The 19,023-nt window shown below is 31.3% G+C and overlaps 3 protein-coding genes across 3 annotated transcripts in view; 2 read left to right on the top strand and 1 right to left on the bottom strand.

Annotated features, from left to right (window-relative positions):
- The window catches only part of LOC111631909 (L-gulonolactone oxidase-like), a 39,711-nt gene extending 36,281 nt beyond the window's left edge, over positions 1-3,430 (bottom strand). The window contains exon 1 of the mRNA XM_023376243.1: positions 3,353-3,430. Coding sequence (XP_023232011.1) covers positions 3,353-3,373 — 21 coding nt within the window. The 5' untranslated portion in view covers positions 3,374-3,430. The remainder of the gene's footprint in view (positions 1-3,352) is intronic.
- Positions 3,431-3,644: 214 nt separating this feature from the next.
- LOC111631916 (methyltransferase-like protein 4) lies at positions 3,645-12,281 on the top strand (the record flags this gene model as incomplete). Its single annotated transcript, XM_023376253.1, has 9 exons — positions 3,645-3,872; positions 6,349-6,393; positions 6,522-6,702; positions 7,500-7,661; positions 11,447-11,513; positions 11,587-11,761; positions 11,830-12,010; positions 12,072-12,163; positions 12,240-12,281. Coding segments are annotated over exons 1-9 (1,158 nt in total), but the record flags the coding sequence as incomplete, so codon positions are not given.
- A 4,120-nt stretch (positions 12,282-16,401) lies between these two features.
- LOC111631918 (kappaPI-actitoxin-Avd3a-like) lies at positions 16,402-17,905 on the top strand. The gene is made up of 3 exons (XM_023376254.1): positions 16,402-16,530; positions 16,607-16,774; positions 16,839-17,905. The coding sequence occupies exons 1-3, from the start codon at positions 16,467-16,469 to the stop codon at positions 16,862-16,864; spliced, it is 258 nt and encodes an 85-aa protein (XP_023232022.1). The 5' UTR covers positions 16,402-16,466; the 3' UTR covers positions 16,865-17,905.
- The last annotated feature ends 1,118 nt before the right edge of the window (positions 17,906-19,023 follow it).

Below are 19,023 nucleotides of genomic sequence, written 5' to 3'. Positions count from 1 at the left end.
TCACCTTTGGGACTGGGGGTATGGTCGGAACGCAAAAAAGGTCGGATTATCAGAAAAAAGTAAAATAAACAATCTTCCCTTTGTCCAGTCTTTGTAGCACTGCTAATTTTTCATTTAATGAAAGAGTAACGTATTTACGTTTCACTCCTGACATGTTGAAAACACACACAAAACTGTACACATACACACAATGTAAAACATATACTGTAACAAACACAGAAGAATGCCATGGACGGTGAGTCACTGACGAGTCGGGACAAGTTTCTCAACTCCGACCACGGTCGGATTAACCGGAGTGACGGACTAGCCGAGGGCAGACTAGAGGGGTTCTACTGTATTCACATTTACTTTAATGCTCCCCTCAAGTAATGATAGCAGAGAAAGGCCATTTTCAGGTTTAAGAGAGTAAAAATCTATATGCACAGCACAATGGTACATACTTGATTAGTTAAATTCACTTGCAATATTGTCTACTGATGTGGTAATTACCAGAAAAGTTTTCCTTCAATAAAGCATAAAAAAACTTGTTCATACTTTAATAAAAGACTCTGTCATGCCAATATGTGTTTTTTGATTTGATTCTGACCTGTTCAGGTTGTATTGTAAATGTAAATAAAAAATTAAGAAATTAAAATTGACAATAAGTGTATTTTCTTTGCTGAATATTTAATTATGGGTAATTGGGTATATGGATGGGTCCAAATTCACCTTTGTGTCTCAGGCCCAAGATACTAAAGGTGTGTTTGTAAAGTTTTTTAACTTTATGAACATACCCTTAGCAGTATCTTTAAATGAATGTTTGCCTAGCTGGTCCTAAAGTAATGATAAATTGCAGATTTGAATGAGGCAGTTGGGACCTTATCAAAACTACGATCATGCCCATAAGAGTAAAATAAATCATAGTGGCATATTGTCCTAGGGGCATTGCTTAGGCCCCCAAACCAATCTTTTATAAACTGCAGTAAGAATATTTAAATTTAAATTTTGGACAAATCTGGGAACCCTAGATTGCTGGTGTGGCACAGATACAGTGAACACTGTAGCAGCACAGAACTTAACCACTCTGCAGTGATCAATGGATATACCCGTCAAGGACGATCACGTAGCACTGGAGAACGACATCTATACAGTAGAGCGTCGTTTATCAGAAAGAATTCCAATCGGCAAATTTAAATTTTTGCTGGTGCTGTGGCGCTGCAATCTTTGCCTATATCTTGGGCTACTCCAATATTTTTTTTTTGTTGGTGTGTGTGTTTTAGCTGGCAGCACTGACACTATTGTGTGATGTTTTTCTGAGGACTGTGTGTCGTGTTGAATCGAACGTTTTTGATAGTAGATCAACTTCTAAAGTATATTTTTTTCGGTTTTTATATTTTTCAATATATTTATTTTATGTGTACAAAATAAAAAAATAATTATTAATGATACAATAGTCTTCATTAGGCTTAACATCGATGAAAATTGAACACAAAGCGATACACAACGGAGAAAAATTTCAACACGTGACAGGTTAATATATTTTTTCCTACATAATCGGTTATCCGAACAACCCCATTCCCCAATTGATTCGGATAAACGACATCTGCAAAAAAAGCTTGCAGATATTGCCAAAAACTACTGTGAAAAAAAGTTCACATAAAAAAGGAATTATATGACAATAAAGAAAGATTTTTCTTTAATAGCCATAACTGTTTAAAAAATTTTTTCTGATCGGCAATTTACTACACCGGGTTAAAGTAAATACAAAATCAACAAACCAGGAACCTGTTTCCGGTGTGCTTCTAGGTAAAACAAAGTGTTACAAACGTTTTCGAACTTGTAACATTTTGAACGGCATTCGCTTAGATGTCGGTTACCTGAAGAAGAACTTACAAGTTCGAAAACGTTTGTAACACTTTGTTTTACCTAGAAGCACACCGGAAACAGGTTCCTGGTACGTTGATTTTGTATTTAAATTTTTTCTGAAACAGAAACAAGAAAAATGCATGGGAAAATTCTTAAAAAATTTCCCACATTTATTCTCTACTACATCGTGATAGTGCCATATCTGACTAACCCTCTCTACAAAGATTAACCCTCCAGAAGTTGTATTAAGAAAACAAACAAGGTTACTGGGGATTCTCCCCAAAAAATTTTCATAAAAGAAAAGTTTCTGAAGTCAACACCACACGTGGCTCTAATTCAAATCTGCTTTGGCCCCACGAAGTTATGTGAAAAGTCAGGAACTGATGGTCTAAATATTACCCTTTATGAAATATAGCCCCCAAAATCAGGTAGTACATGTGATATGCTTAAAAAAGCAGGGAGCACAACTCCAATCATGCCTCAAAAGTAATCTGTACAATGGCGTTTCTTACATTTTAGGAGCTTGTAGCAACCTCTAGTAAAGCGGAAAACATTTCATTTTTAGCATTGTTTGGAAAAATAGTTCTGGATTTTTTCACTTTTTAAATCTTACCACAGTTTTGAGAGTTTGAAAAATTACAGATAGGATGATTTCAAAGGCTAAATCTCACTCTACATAGACAATTGGTCCCTTTGTTTTATGGCCATGGGCATGGTCTACAGCTCCAATAAGGTACCGCAGCAGTTGGAAACACAGAATTTGACCATCTTTCCCAATCAACATGACATCAGACCACGGCTAACTCAATTTTTGGGTAGACGCATTTCTGTCTAGTCACTTGTCTGGTGGTGAACCCAAACCATCATTAGCAGCTGACATGATTGTAACTTATAGATATCCTGGAAAATAAATTTAGGCAACTACCAATGGATTCTCTCATCTGTCCTGAGATCATTTATTTGACCCTACATCGAGGCTACTCCTGGATGTAATTGGATGATCCACACGACTGATTCTTTCATCAAGGAATGCACCTTAGTGGCCTCCTCAATACAAACCACCCCATTTAAAGCTGCAATTTTACCATATTTGGCTCCTCTGATAACAGTTTGCTCATCCCTGTTATATTTAGAAATCACTAAATAATGTGATAGTTTTTCAAATAGTTGACCATAAAACTTGTACTCAAATTCCTTTGGAATTTAGGAATGTTACGTAAATGAATACACGTATTTTTTTTCCTCCATAACGAATGAATTTTCAAAACAATATGAAAATTATCAAGCTGATTATCAATATCAAAACACGTTCATTCAAACGCCGAAATCGCTTAAACTATTAATAGAGCTGTCAGTATATACACGAACACAAATTCTTAGAATTCTTGAGCTTAATCTAAATTAATTAAAATATTTTAAAATACTTTACGCCATATTTATAGTTCAACAGAATTTCAAAAATAAATCAAAATTTTTGACCTGTTAACTAAAGTTAACGTAAAATTACCTTTATATCTTTCATATTCATATCCTTGATACAAACCACATGTTAGCTCTTAAGAATAGAGTAAATGTTGCCACCTTATTTACAGCAAACGGGGGAAAATATTTTAATTCATTTTTCTTGAGAGTAAATATTTATTTATTTATGAGCAGAAGTAAATGATCGAACAGAAATAATTGATTTAAAAATTTTACGTAATAATTATTAAATTTATAATTTAAAAATTATATATATCAATAAACAACCTTTCTCACTAGAGGGAGTATGAAAAAAAGCAGCGTGTTTTTCGGAATGTAAACAACGTGGGCGAATGGCAATTATTGCAAGCCACGATCTAGGTTGGTTGATATGCCATAAAACATATCTTAATCGCATGTATAATACATGTATAGATCTTACTACTGAAAAAAGAAGCGAATTTCGTGTAAGCGTGCTCGATTCTATATTTCATATTGAAAATCATTTCGTAATGGACAGTGCAGCTAGAAAATTAGCGGATAAACAATCGTCGTCACGTATAAAGGTAGATTTTTAATTTATCCTTCGTAAAAGTTATTATATTCATCCGATTAGAATATTTCTTAATGTAAACTGTTGTAAATAAACATTTTTCATATGAATTCCAATATTTTATCTGTAATGTCTGTCTTGTGTAGTGCAGTTATTATAAGTTATTATATATCTTCAGTTAAATCAATGTAATATCATTTCTAAAGATTGTAGACCATCCAAAATCAACAAGAGTAGTCAGGACATTTCTATAAAGTATTTTGCTCCAAAATTTTTTTACATCTTAATTCTATATGCTTAAAATGGAGTGGCATAATTCAGAAAAATTTGTATTACAATCCATGATTGTTATTGATGTTTTGCTCATGTAGACAGTTTTATACTCCTAATTTTTAGTGTCACTTCCATTCATTGTTACATCTGTATTAAATATATGCCACCAAATAATGTCATGTTAGCACTACGTGTGTTTGTAAGATAATGACAAAAAATTATATGTGTGAAAAATATTAAGTGTTAATGCTAATGATCAAATTTTTTGCTAGTCATTAAGTACTAAACTGTAGAGAATCATATTCCATGAAGTGTTTTGAACCTAAGGTCTTTTTATTTTGTGCTCCAATTGTAGGTTTGGTAATCTATATGTTTTAATAACAATTTATTTGAGATTCAAGGAATTTCAACAATAAGATATTCAATTTAATATCATAATTGAATCATAAAAAAAGGCCCCCAAAATCTGTGGTCGTCTTATAGGACAGATACAAAAAAAAATTTGATTGAAATTTATATAAATTAAAACCATTATAAAAAGACTGACAAACCGTAATTATTTACTAGAAGAGAGTAGGGTATGTGAACAAAATAGAATAGCCCATACAATGTTTTTATGAATAGTCAAGGTCATGCCAAATCAGTGCCAATGTTTGCAACAATTGCAAGGCAATGCTGCCAGATGCAAGAAAATAAAATTTGTTCATTCGAAAAATTACAAATAGGACATAATTCCATATATATTATATAGTATTATTATTCAGATGATGATCGCTGATCTGAACTAAATTCATAGGCCGTTGATAGTTTGGGGGTCATCTTATAGGACAGATATATGCTAAAAGTATAAAATTTCAATGAAAATTTATACCTCATCTTATCTGCTGAGATATACGGTAAATACAAATATAATAATAAACCAAAATATAATTCTTTATGTATGGAGTATCTAATAACATTTACTACCTATTATATAAACTGTATTAACAAAATGTATGCAAGTTTAGTTTCATAACAAATACGTTAAAAACACTTCAAAATTGTTGTTTTCTCACTTTTTTGTTTGCAAATCTATCAATCACTTTCTTCAGATCAAGTTGATAAGCTATTGTTTTTTCAATTGTTATAGTAGCCAGAGCTAAGATGGTGTTGGGACATGCTGCTTCTTAAATAGGTTTTGATTAAGTTTAGTTTTGAACATGTCATTATGCTGTCACTGTCATTGCCAGTAAAGTTAAAAAAAATAAGGCATGCTGCAATAATGTTGGAGAAGCTACTCGAGGCTGCAGTGTGAATTAAAAGTAGTTCAGCAACTTTGTGTATAGAAGTAATTTCTTTTACCTGAGTATAAAAATACATTTTAAATTAAAGCAGTTGAGGTCCAATACTAGGTAAAATGTTGGAGGGATATGCCGATTGTAACAATTCTGATCCTTCCAGCATTTTTTTATCAGATGATGCGACAAGATATGTAGGTGATAAGCACTTAAAAAGTGTACATAATTGTCAAATGGATTCAAATCTCATAGTTAATTGATTAATTATTAAATCAAAAATAATTTTTTTTACAAATGGTTTTACAAGTTTTTATTTCGCCCTTTCTAACTTGGTGCCCTCATGATTTGTGTGCTTGGAGAGTTTGCTCCAACAGCTCCATGGTAGCTATGTCTCTGTGACTAGACATACTGCATGCTCCAAAAACTTATCATGTGTTTAGCAAGTAGCCTGGATCCATCATTATATGTCACAAAGAGTCACATATATACCATCGGTTCCTTTGACTATTTTTATTCTTCTGGGCATGGTCTGCAGCTATGATAAGATTCCAACTACCTTATTCAGACCTACAATTTCAACCTACATCTGGGTACTTTCAATCAGATGAAAAGCATTAAGTTGTACTAAAGAGATAGAAGAGAGAAAATAAAATAAAATTATGAATGTTTTGAAAAACATTGTTATTATCATACAAATTCCAAAAACTGGAAATATTCAAAGATAACACTCACCAACACTAAAATCCAGCAAAATAGAAAAATTTTATTGTATACTAGTGTTTTCATCCATATCTAATGTTATATATGGATAAAAACATTTGTTTACAGTAAAATTTTTCTGTTTTCTGAATTTTGGTGTTGGTGAATGTTAAGTTTACTCATAAATCTAATTGATTTATAAATATATTTTTGAATTAAGTATTTAAATTTGTTTTTCAGAAGAGGAAGCGAGAAGAAGATATTTCAGATCCTTTATACAATGAGGTATTTGACTTAATTTTATATTAGTTATTATAAATTTCTGATTATAATTTTTACAAATGTAATAAATTTTTTTAAATTTAATTGAATATAAATTTACTTTTGAAATTATTTTATAATCATTTATACAGATAAAAGATATTTTAGAGAATTCTCTGGGTCAGTTAATAAAGATGGGGAAAGAATGCAATTACATTAATGAAGGACTGTTATCATCCACAGAGATCAGAAACAATAATTCTGAAGCAAAATCTGTTGCAGAAGTATTAAATAAAAATTTTCTGTTGGAATTTTGTAATGAAAAAAATTCAGGTAAAATGAAAAACAAATGCTTTTTATTTAATATGTTATATAAATAAACAGTTCCTAAAACTGGATGAAGTTCAAATTAATACACCAACACCAAAACTCCACAGAAATATATACTATAATGAGCAATTATTTATTGTGACATTGTCATAATGCCAGGCTACAATTTTTTATCATATTTTTGATTTATTTAATTTAAAATATATGGTTTCCACCTTAAATTAGTAGTGGTATGTCCCTGTACATCATGCTTTTTCTTTAACAATAGAGTTGTGGTGGTCATCTATCTAACACCTTTCAGGGAAAAATTTTTGAAATGAAATAACATGACTTCTAGTTTGTATTAGAAGTTCTTATACAGTTAGTCGGGGACTCCAGCTTCCAAGGTTTTCATATATGGTCTCGTCTTTCATCTATTTAACTTTGTTCTCAAGATGGACAGACAGACAGATGGACAAGAGTGGGAATTTATAGGTCTACAATTTTTTCAAATTGCAGCCCAATAAACTAACCTCTTAAACAGTCATAATCAGGCTTAATGTAATTAATTTGAATAGTCATCATAATTAGAACATGTTTAAATTTATTAGTTTAAATTGATGATGACTGTTTAAGAGGTTAGTTTATTACAGTGTACATTTTGATGAATTTTTGTTGTTGGTGTATTAACTTTAACATCTAATCATCAATATCAATCACTCTCACTTTCTCTAACTTATTGTTATGAATTCTTAATACTTGTGAGTGATATTACAAATAAAATATTAAATGAAAATTTTAATTATTGTATATTTTTTTAGGTGAATTTGATAAATTCAAAGAGAGTTTATCTGATATAACAACATATCCTTTTGACTTGCCTGGAATTTCTGTATTTTTGGGGAAAAAATATATAATTCCAGATCGAACAAGGTTTCTTCTGGGTGACATCTCTCAAATAGAAACTTTAATAAAGAATACAAGTAAATTTCTGTAATATTATTTATAATTGCAAAAATTTGATTGCTTTAAAAAGTTAAATTCTATTTTGTTGTTTTTGATCTCTTTATTAATTAGTTAATAATAATATAATTTTTTATAATTACATTTAAATAATAACAATATTAAAACTTCAAAATTGTTTAAAATAGGTTTTTTTTTAATCAAATCAGTATCTTTCACAAATAAACCTCTCACTGAAAAAGTGTGAAAGGCATTGATTTGATTTGTTTCAGCTTTGATAAATAGACTTTCTTTTATGGTTTGGTATTCTATCCTACAGATCTTTCAAATACTAATGTTAGTGATGAATACCAACATGTTTGTGAGATCCAAATTTAAATCAAATAACACGTGCCTCAGAAAAACCTTTAACCGATGCGAAATAAAATTTAACAGTACAAATGTTTTCAGACCCTCTCCTGGGTCCTCCTTCAGGTAAAAAAAATTGTTTGAAACGTCACTAAATAAGAAAAAACATTCGTTTGGAATGATTTTTTAAAAATCGGAAAGATAGAACGGAATCACATGATCGATAACTCCGAACGTCAAAGCTTCTACGTCATATCGACAGCTATTTAAATATTTTTCCTTTTTTTAAATGTTTTTAAATGTTAAAACGTTACTAAATACGAAAAACATTCGTATTTAGTAAAAAAAAATCGTTTGAAACGTTACTAAATACGAAAAACATTCGTATTTAGTAACGTTTCAAACGATTTTTTTTTGCCTGAAGAAGGACACAGGTCAGGTCTGAAAATGTTTGTATTGTTAAATTTTATTTCGCATCGGTTAAAGGTTTTTCTGAGGCACGTGTTATTTAACTCCAATGTGCAGTTGATTGTTATAATTTAAATCAAATTTCATAACTATACAAAATGTAACAAACAAAACTTTATTATACATGAGCAAAGCAACTGTATCATACATCCACACCCCTCAGTGACAGACAGACAAAACAAACTTTCGTGCACTTTTTACAAGTGTTGCCAGCCAACTCCAGTTAGGAATAGTGTTTACAGACAGTCTTCTGAATCTCTGATGTCAGTGGCCACAATGGCATATCATTTATAATTTCAAAAAATACTCTGAGAAAACTGCACTTATACTTTTATGAATTTTATTTATTTAATTCTAATATATTGAATTTTAACACATATTCATTATTTTATTCAAACTATTGTTTTTTTTTTATATACATGTAGGACCTAGATTATCTGGACTAATTGGGGATGAAGGTAGTCCGGATAAGGGAAAAATTTGGATAATTGAGACAAATACTTTAATTTGTCTTTTAATGATAATACAACACATTTTCTTTTCGATGACATATCGGTAATATTAAAAGTAAATACTGTATTTAAACCGTGATCAAATTTTCAAGAAACAAACGTTCATATTGAATTTGGACTACTATTGACCAACGCTAACAGACTACCTATTGTTTAAAAGGCCCTCTGGTAGTGCAAGAAGACGGATTTTATAAAATAAAAAGCAGTTGAAACTGCATTTTTATGAATAAAAATTTGACAAACTATTTATCATTTTATGATGAGTAAAATTCTTTTGTCGCGTTCGCGGCTTTTAACTAATGTATAAACCTTCGAAACGCGAGGCCCTTCGGACCGTGAGGCACAGGCAGTGGCCACGTTGCCCATGCCTTATGCCGCCCTTGGTAATAGAAATGATGTAATTTGAAAATAAATTATTTATAAATACGTATGTCAAGTTATATTTTTATTACGACGCAAAATATATTTAAGAGTTTACGGCNTAGAAATGATGTAATTTGAAAATAAATTATTTATAAATACGTATGTCAAGTTATATTTTTATTACGACGCAAAATATATTTAAGAGTTTACGGCCACTGTGCTGGGTGAGACGTTGTTGAAACAAAAAAAGTTATGCATTCCATCACGTACATAAACAGTATCGTAATTCGCCAAGTGCAAATCAGCAAATTCATAAAATTTTTGTTTATTTTGAACAATCCGGATAATCGAAAATCCGGATAATAGAGGTCTGGATAATCGAGGTTCTACTGTATATATAAATTGTTTTAATTTGTGATTTTCTTGATTTTAAAGAATCATCAAAGCACAGGGCCTTCCAAAAAGAATGTTACCAGTTTAAGTTACTGTAATTATGTTAATTATTACCTGAGAGGTATGTGAAGTACATCAATTGATAGAGAACCATTTGAGTTTATCTATCTTCTGCATACAAATGTCTTGTCTGCTGCCTCTAGGAAGTGACATAAACAAAAATGATAACTCTGTAACAGAAAAAATATTCTGTGTTCTGCAGTTTGTAAAATGGAATCAGTCATCATTATGCAAAATGAATTTTTCAGAGAATTTCAAAATCATCCACCATATATCCTTGTTCATAATGATGATTGAATCTGAGTTTGCAGACTGCAGAACACTAAATGCCTTCTCTGTTGTGGATTCATTATTTTTGGTACTTCCTAGAGGCAGTAGACAAAAGTTGTTTGATTGCAGATATGCAATCAAATGAAACTGAAACAGCTATTCTATTGATTGATGTACAACACACAGTGACAGATCATTGCATAGGCACAAGAAGCACATTTGGAGCCTCAGAAAGTTAGCAGCTTTGAAAAAAGATACATTTTGCAAACCTCAGGCATGGATACCACCTTCATCTAGATCTTTTGAGATTTATTTTCAAGGAAATGATTGATGATCAGTATTTTTTAAATTAAATTAAGTAATACTAAATAATGATAGCATTATTTAGTACTTAGAAAAAGAGTCTCAAAAATAGGTTGCACTTGGGATTCTTCAAGTATTTGATTCACCACTGACAATGCATACTTCTCAGTAATAATTACAGTAATTTAAAATGGTAGCATTCTTTTCAGAAGACCCTGTATACAAATGAAAAAGTTTTTTTGTTTCATTAGTATTCAATAGTTGTATACAAGAAAATATTTTCTGTAAAAAAATTGTTAAATTATAGATAAGTAGGGAAATTAGATAAGCAAATAAATTTATTTATATAAAATTTATTAATATAAGATGAAGTTTTTCAGTACAATATTTTTTGTGTAAATACCCTTCATAGTTAGGTATTCATTTCTGCAAGCAAATTAAATCAATGACATTTAATCAAATATATTTTTTTTCATTTCTTTCTCACCTGTTTCTAAGAAGCAGAATTTTATTCCGAAGAAATGATATAAGTTTTTCTGGCCAAGATTTAATTTATGATGATCTTTCTGATAATATAAAATTAAAAACTAATTGAAAATCAATGAAAGAATGTCATGTTGAGAAGTTATATTTGGAGGAATTTTATACTGAATGGGGTAAGTTTATTATCTGGAATAGAAGAAGAGAAGAGCACAACTACAGCAAGAGCAAAATTGAGCGTATCTGGTCATCATGACAATCAAAAACAAAAACATGAATTTTGTAGACCATCCATCCACTTTCCATCTGCATGTACAGTACATGTGGAGAATGGAAGAACCAACACATATACATAAAAGAGGAATTCTTGCAATTCTGTGTATTTTAACATATATATAATAGAAAATTATTGGTTCTGTAAAAACACTTAATTTCTATCAAAATAATTTTATCCAAGATTATTGTTACTTCTTTCATATATAAGCCATTTGAAATTAAATAATAATAATTTTAATTGTGTTCTGACTTAAATAGAATAAAACTTGAATCATTTTTCCAGTTTTTTTTTGTCAATTACATAAAAGCAATCTCTTAAATTTATTCTGTAGAAAATAAATTTGATGTGATTCTTATGGATCCACCATGGTTTAACAAATCTATTAAAAGAAAGAAAAGGTAAGATGATGCTATAGATGAAATTATAATAATACAGTAAAATATTTCTGATTTTAAATAATAAATCGAAAAGTTATCCTATGTTACGTAATGAAGATTTATTGAATATTCCAATCCCTCAACTGGCAAATTCCAACTGCCTTGTTATTGTTTGGGTAACAAATAATCAGAATCAAGTGCATTTTATCAAAGAAAAATTATTTCCAAACTGGTCAGTGCAGTATTGTGCAGATTGGCATTGGATCAAAGTAAGTTCTATAACTTTTTCTTCAACATTCAATAAAACCTGAAATTATAAATAATATTTATACTTCAGATTACTACTCATGGAATTCCTGTCTTACCTTTGCACTTTCACCATAAGAAACCTTATGAAAATTTAATAATTGGAAGGTTTAAGTCATCCAAAAGTGATGTGGAGCTGCCGGCAATACCAAATCATAAAGTGATCGTCAGTATTCCTAGTAGCATACATTCTCACAAGCCTCCTCTCACAGGTAGTTATCACCTATTAATTATTATTCTTAATATTTAATGTAATAAAAGCTTATTTTGTAGAAGTTCTGAAGCCTTACATTAAGGAGGATGCCAAATGTTTAGAACTGTTTGCGAGATACTTGATACCCGGTTGGACGAGTTGTGGAAATGAGGTGGAAATACTCTTTTTACTTGTAAAAAGCAAAATTATTATTATTAAAATGTAATAATTAATAAATAATTTTTCAGGTTTTAAAACTACAGGATCTGAATTTATTTGAAGTTTCAAAATTAAAATGACAAATGTATTTATTATTTTTGAAATATTAAAATAAACTTTATTAATAAGTTTATTTATTTATTTATTTATTTATTTATATATCCAAAAATACACTTCTGTACACTGTCAATTTAATTTTACATTAAGAGCAGTCTATAAAATTTTATAACCAATGTTCATGATGTAAGCATCCACAATCATACTTATTATTTCTAGAAACTGGATACTCAGGAAGCTCAAAATCATCCCATTCTAGAGTAGATTTGCTATCATTCTCGCTGTTCTGTAAGGGGATATCACACATATAACGAGGATTATATCCATAATTCTTGTAACATCTTTCATTGTTCCATACATTATGAGGAATACTCTGCAATTCGTAAAGCCTTCCTCTTTTATAGTGATTAATTCTGGCTTTGTCACTTCTCGCAGTGTTAAAATGAATATCTTCCAAGTGATAAAGTTCAGGGGTTGTAGACACATTATTTAACATCGACGTACCCATAATTGGCATTTCTCTTTCTAAACGAGAATCGTAGGGAGCCGCTTGTTTAAAAGTAACGTTTGGAACATTCTTCGTCCTGTTGTTGCTGGTGTAAACACGACAAAATGGCGTCGTCACTAATGGAGGATTATTCTTGTATTTGTACAGACAATTTGGTCGGCTTCTCCATTTACGAAATAAAATAAAGATTACGAATAAGAGGATGATTAATATAATAGCAACTATAACGAGAGATGCAAAACAAAAAGATGTTGACAAAGTTTCTTTATGTATATTAGATTCTCTTGCTGATGTAGTGTGATTCTGCAGTCGTAGTGCAGCCATTTAATTTTAAACGTGCAGTTTTATTTAAATATTTTAATAGCTCAGGCTTAGGTTACTTCCATTTACATGCAAAATAATTTAATACTCACTGTGAAACAATAAAATAATAAAGTTAATATAAATGCAGCAGCGCTATCTACTAGGAAATTAAAACAATATAATTTGTTTTCTCTGTTCATTGTTTAACTTATAGAAACTAACAATAATAATCTGTTGATAAATTATATCATTTCTTAGTAAATAAAAGTTCGGAATTTGACATTTATTACCCGTTTTAATTTTTAAATTAAAACGGGTAATAAATGTAAAATTCCGAACTTTTATTTATTTTTGCTAGAATTTTTAAATTTTAATTTAAAGTAATTTATTATGGTAATTAGGAAGAATGTAGCAGGAGGTAATACTCTGTTTACCTCCTCCTACATGGGCGTCTGGAGAAAATTTTCCAGGGAACAAAGTTTGGAAAAAAATAATTACATCAATAAATTTTTATTTAATTTTTTGGTCCCACCAGTGACCGAATGGATAAAACCACTAAACGCTGGTTATTGGTCGTGGATTTTGCTCCTGGCCATCAGGCTGGTCACGTGAAGTTTTTCAAGTTTTAATATCTTTGTGGGATTCAGGCGAATTTGTATTAGGGGACCATGAACAGTGTTGATTTCAGGCAGTTTTCTTCGTGGAATGTTTTGGGGAAATATTTTCTTATAAACGATTGGTTTGGGGGCCCCAGGTAATTACTCCCTTTGCCCATAGGATAGCAAGCCATTTCCGAGTTTGTAACACCTAAGTAGGGCCAGTTTTCCAGAGAAAGACCGGCAGATCGCTCACGTATCGCGTTGCCATAATTTAATTTTTTAGGTTTGTTTTTTTAAATACAGATAAAGAATCCCATGGTCGAGAATGTTAGGTTACATATCTCAATCACTTTTACGATTATTACTTGTGGAATATTTTACTCAATGCTAGGTTGCCCCTAGCATTTGTTCAAGTGTTCAAATGGCAATTGTTCCATTCGACTTCTTTCTGGGGATATGTATTAAGAAAATAATTTCCTATGATTTTTACTCCTAATAATTTTGCACTCCTCAATAGAGGAGTGCAAAATTATATAATTTATTCTGAGAATTTAGGACATATTTTCTTGTAATAAATATTATATTGATAGTTTGTGGGGATTAATGGGGGTGATGTGGGTGTTGGAACCCTAGAGGCTTTAGGAATAAAATTTAAACTAAAAAATTCGTCTTAAACAACAATCTTAAATTACATTTTATTAATGGATAATTCAATATTGATGAATTATTCATTTTTTATTACAATAAAAAAAATGAATGCTCGGTTATCAATCGTTTATTTGGGCTACGTGACTGTAGATTGTTCTAGAAGTAAGATCTTAGTTTGGATAACGAGTTTGTTCTCGAAATTTCCTTCTAGATGAATCCGGAGCATTCTAGAGCAGTTGTCTGACAGATATATAAGGGGAGCTCATTTGTTTCTGCTTTACTCTGCACAGAAAATTTATAATTCGAAGACACGTTCTTAAAATATTGTATTAAGGATTTAACTGATTAAAAACTTTCCTATCAAGTTGAGCTTTGATATTTTTGACATTATGCCATTCTATTTTCGCTTTTAAGATAATATTGTATTCACTATAGAATAATCGAATCCGGATCCTTGATTCAGGTAAGATTTAATTATAATAGAATCTGCAGGAATTAAGGATGAATTAAGTTTTATATTGTGTTGAATCAAACACTAAGCAACAAACGGAAAAAAATGTTTTTCGCTCCGATTTCTACGTTAACTGGAGCAATTGAGGATCATTCAAGTATTACATCTGCAAGATATGGGAAGAGCGATTCGTCTATATCTGACGGTTGTTGGTGATATTTGATGGCTTGAGGTTGCAGTCACTATTTATTTTTCTTTCCAGTCATGCCGAAATTGTCTGAAAATAGTTTCTGTGTATTTTGCAAATGTATTTAACGTCAGATCTGATGACACAATTAGGGGTATTTGCTTTCTGGTGATCGGTGACGAAGGAGAAGTAAATAAAGGACAAATTTTTGATTCTGTGATGCTTGAACGACCCGTTAAAAATCTTAGGAGATCAAAAGTTTTAATTATAAATGTGAAAAACGCAATGAAATATTTACAGAAAACGGGAAATTTCTTTTGGCACTACCAATTCTTCGTTGATATTGATATCACCATGAACAAGATTTCGTTATCTTGACTTCTGATTGAAAGTGCCCTCCAGTGGCCGAATGAATAAAACCACTGAACACTGGTACTTGGTCATCGGTTCGAGCTTCTCCAATGGGATGGCCTCGTGGGGTTTTTCGGGTTTTCTTTACGTTAGTAACACCTATATAGGGGCCAATTGTTCATAGAAAGTCCTCCCGGGAGGCATTCACCTCGGCAGATCATCCATGTGTCTCGTTGCCATATACAAATATACACAAAATTGATTGAAATTACCTCCTCGAGCGACCTATTGGCCGATCTTGATCTTATTACATTTGTTAAATTCATCGGCAATTTTGCATAATTTTTCAATTGTACAACAAGCTTAAAAATGTTAGAAACTATCGTAGTAAACCCTCGACTTTTATTTATGAATATACAGGTAGACGGATAGTGTATACGATTCGTACTGTAAGGTTTCGATTTTATAGTCTCAGTTTAATTATATATCGCTCATACCGAGTTTACAAATCCAACAGCTCGTTACATTTTTACCCACTTCCTTTTCAAATTAGCGCATCAGTGACCAACGTGCTTGCCACATAGTTTTCCGGATTTCTTTTACGTGTGTAATACTTAAATAGGGGGTAGATGACTATATGTCAGAGTGGTAAAGATAGCAGCTCACCATTCTGGATAACCCGGATCAAATCCGGACGGGTCGAAAAATCCCAACCACTTTTCAGGGGACCGTCCGGGAATACCGGTCCCTCACCACCAATTATAGGCCTGGCCGAACCATAATGAGCTTGCTAAAAAAATGTTCTCTTAATGGCTCGTAGGGCAGACCTAAAATAGGGTGAATTTTTTATGAAAGTCTTCTCTTAGAAGATCGCCCGAGTGGTGTTGTCTTATTTCAATATTTTCACAAATCTTCTAAGAAAAATTTTTAATAGATTTTACTTTAATATTTAATTAAAAATGAATTTTATCTAGAATACTGCATATGCGTTTACTCGTTATACCTATGCATACACTTACGTCAAGAAGCAACTACGTACTATACATGGTATATATTTATTGCATCGGGCACATGTTTATTAGAACCAGTTTAATTCAGAAACTACTGCGTATATTTACAGAAAAAACTTCGGCTATTAGTTAATTTACTAATATGAAAATATTATTAGTCGTCAGCATTATGCTTATTTTCTTCAAAGTAGAATGTCGGAGAAAGAGTAAGAAACAATTTTTATTTGAATCTATTCTGTAAAGTATTTATTTAGTATTTAATTTAATTTAATTTTAATTTAGGCCGTTGTTGTAAGCTGGAAAAGGTAGTGGGACCTTGCTTGGCTTACGGTCCTAGCTATTTTTATAATAAATATACTGGGAAGTGCGAATTTTTCGTATATGGTGGATGTGGTGGCAATTGCAATAGATTCGGTACGCAGGTGGAATGCTGTGAAGTTTGTGGGGATTGTAAGTAATAGTTATTAATAGAAAAAAATTCTAGCTAACCGTAATATGTATGTATTATTTTCAGATAGGTGTTACGAAGACGTTGTTTAATCTGCATTATTCATGAAATTAGACGGTTTATGCGAATAAACTTTGAATATTATTAAATAACTGCTTAATTTAAATCATTTTTGTCTTGAATTTTCTCTTCTTTTTTGTTTTTTAAAATTATACTTTACGGAAGTCGAATGCCACGAGTAAATACTCTTAATCGGGCTCAGAAAGAGAGAAGACATTAAGACCATTTGGTCAGGTGCTTCCAAAAGTTAGTTTTTATATAAAAGAAAAATACAATACTAAAGTATTATAAACAATAGAGGATTCAGAATTTTTAGAGCGGGTGCAGAAAGGAAACAATATGCCTTACAAAATTTTTTAGTACCCGAGTCACTTGGCATTAATCGGGAAAACCTGCCATAATGAAATGCCGCGCGTCCTGCACACCCCTCTCTAAATCCCCCAGTGGATATAAATATGAGTTTTTACTAACAAATAAAACAAAGTCAGTTTTTAATTATTTTATTAATATAGTTTTGCTTTTCGGGTATAGCCTGTACATTTAAAATAAGCCGAGCGTTATCTCCCTCACCACCCGGCCACCCCATTGTGGGTCTGGCCGAACCCATAATGGGCTTGCTAATGGAGCCCTCTTAGTGCTCTTAGAGAGGAATGAGTTAAAGAATAGTAATTTCTAGTGACTATGGTTAACAAATTAGTACATAAACTAATGTGAAAAGAAAAGAAAAATATTTTTTTTTTATATTTAAATTAAGTAGCATCTCATTTACATTCAAACATTTATTTAATCTCATTACTCAAGGAACTAGTGATAGCCGATTCGCAATTTCAACCAAACAAGATGGCGGAATGGCCGAGCTGCTAAGGTGGCAGCTTGGCCAGTCAGCCATCTTGTGGGAAGTGGTTCATCCGGATTTATCGGGGCCCCGTCTCTCATACCAATTCGCTTCACTATGGGCCTGGCCGATCTGATAATGGCTTGCTAAAAAATTTCTCTCAATAACCACAGGACGGAGAGTAAAGAAACCCAAACGAGATGTAAAAGCGCCCACATCATCACATCCTAATATAAAATGTGCGCATATGTTCTAATAAATTATGTAATGAAATCGAAGTGTCTGCCTTTAAATGGTGATATTTTAATAAAGAAATATTTATAAAATTTTTCTTTGTTTTTTAAATTGATTTATGTACTAATATTTTAATCGTAAAATCCATTATCTCCGAACTAAAAGTTGCTCCTTTTTGGCGAATAATCTAAATATGTTAACATTTCACTTAGGGTTTGGTTTAAAATTTCGGAGTTGACCTTCATCGTCACTTGTGTGAGAGCCTCTCAAAACGTGAACACTTGAAAAGTTACCTTAATTATCAAATCATCGATTGAATAACCGGGTATTGAGCTTTAACACTTTATTTTGCCACCCTGTTTATAGATATAGGCCTACATAATGCTTATACGGGTGTATAAATCAAGTCACAAAACATAAAGGGCAAACCAATAGCAAATGCTTAAAACAATGAACACCCATAGTTAGTGGGTTGATTTTTTAACGTGCTGTTCACTTGGAATTTTCCGAATTTTTTTTATGTAACACCTAAATAGGGGCAGTTTCCAATATTAATTCCTCTTGGCAGATCGCCAATATGTCGCATCGCCTTATTTCATCGTGCCAAACAGAACTTCTTTTATTATTTAAAAATCTTTTATGAGCTTTATTAAATTAAAAAAATGAAAAGACGAGATACGAAATATTATATAAACTAACATCTGTCATTTTGACAATTGCAAGAATTCGAAACATCTGTATAACTTTATGTCGTCATCAGATGACAGGATGACGACATTATATAACTTCGGAATTGAATTAATTATACCAATGGAGTGGAGTAACGTTAGAAATATTTATTTTTATTCATTGGGAAATAAAATTCGTTATGATTTATTTGCACCGTCTTTCTTCTTAAAATACTAATTGTCTCAGGACCATTTTATGTACAGGTATACCTCGCCTTACGTCGGTAATTGGTTCCAGGAAAACGACGTAAGTCGAAAAACGACGTAAGTCGAATTTACCTGTCTCCTAATCTACTTATCACTAGGAAAGCATTTTAAATAATATATAGTTAATAAAAATCTATTTTAAGCTTACAAACAAATAAATTTTAGTTTTTAATATAGTACAAAAAAA

Source organism: Centruroides sculpturatus, unplaced genomic scaffold (assembly GCF_000671375.1).
Source record: "Centruroides sculpturatus isolate CEXI.00-Female unplaced genomic scaffold, Cexi_2.0 scaffold718, whole genome shotgun sequence".
Classification (NCBI taxonomy): Eukaryota; Metazoa; Arthropoda; class Arachnida; order Scorpiones; family Buthidae; genus Centruroides; species Centruroides sculpturatus.
This window is presented reverse-complemented; position numbering and strand designations above follow the sequence as displayed.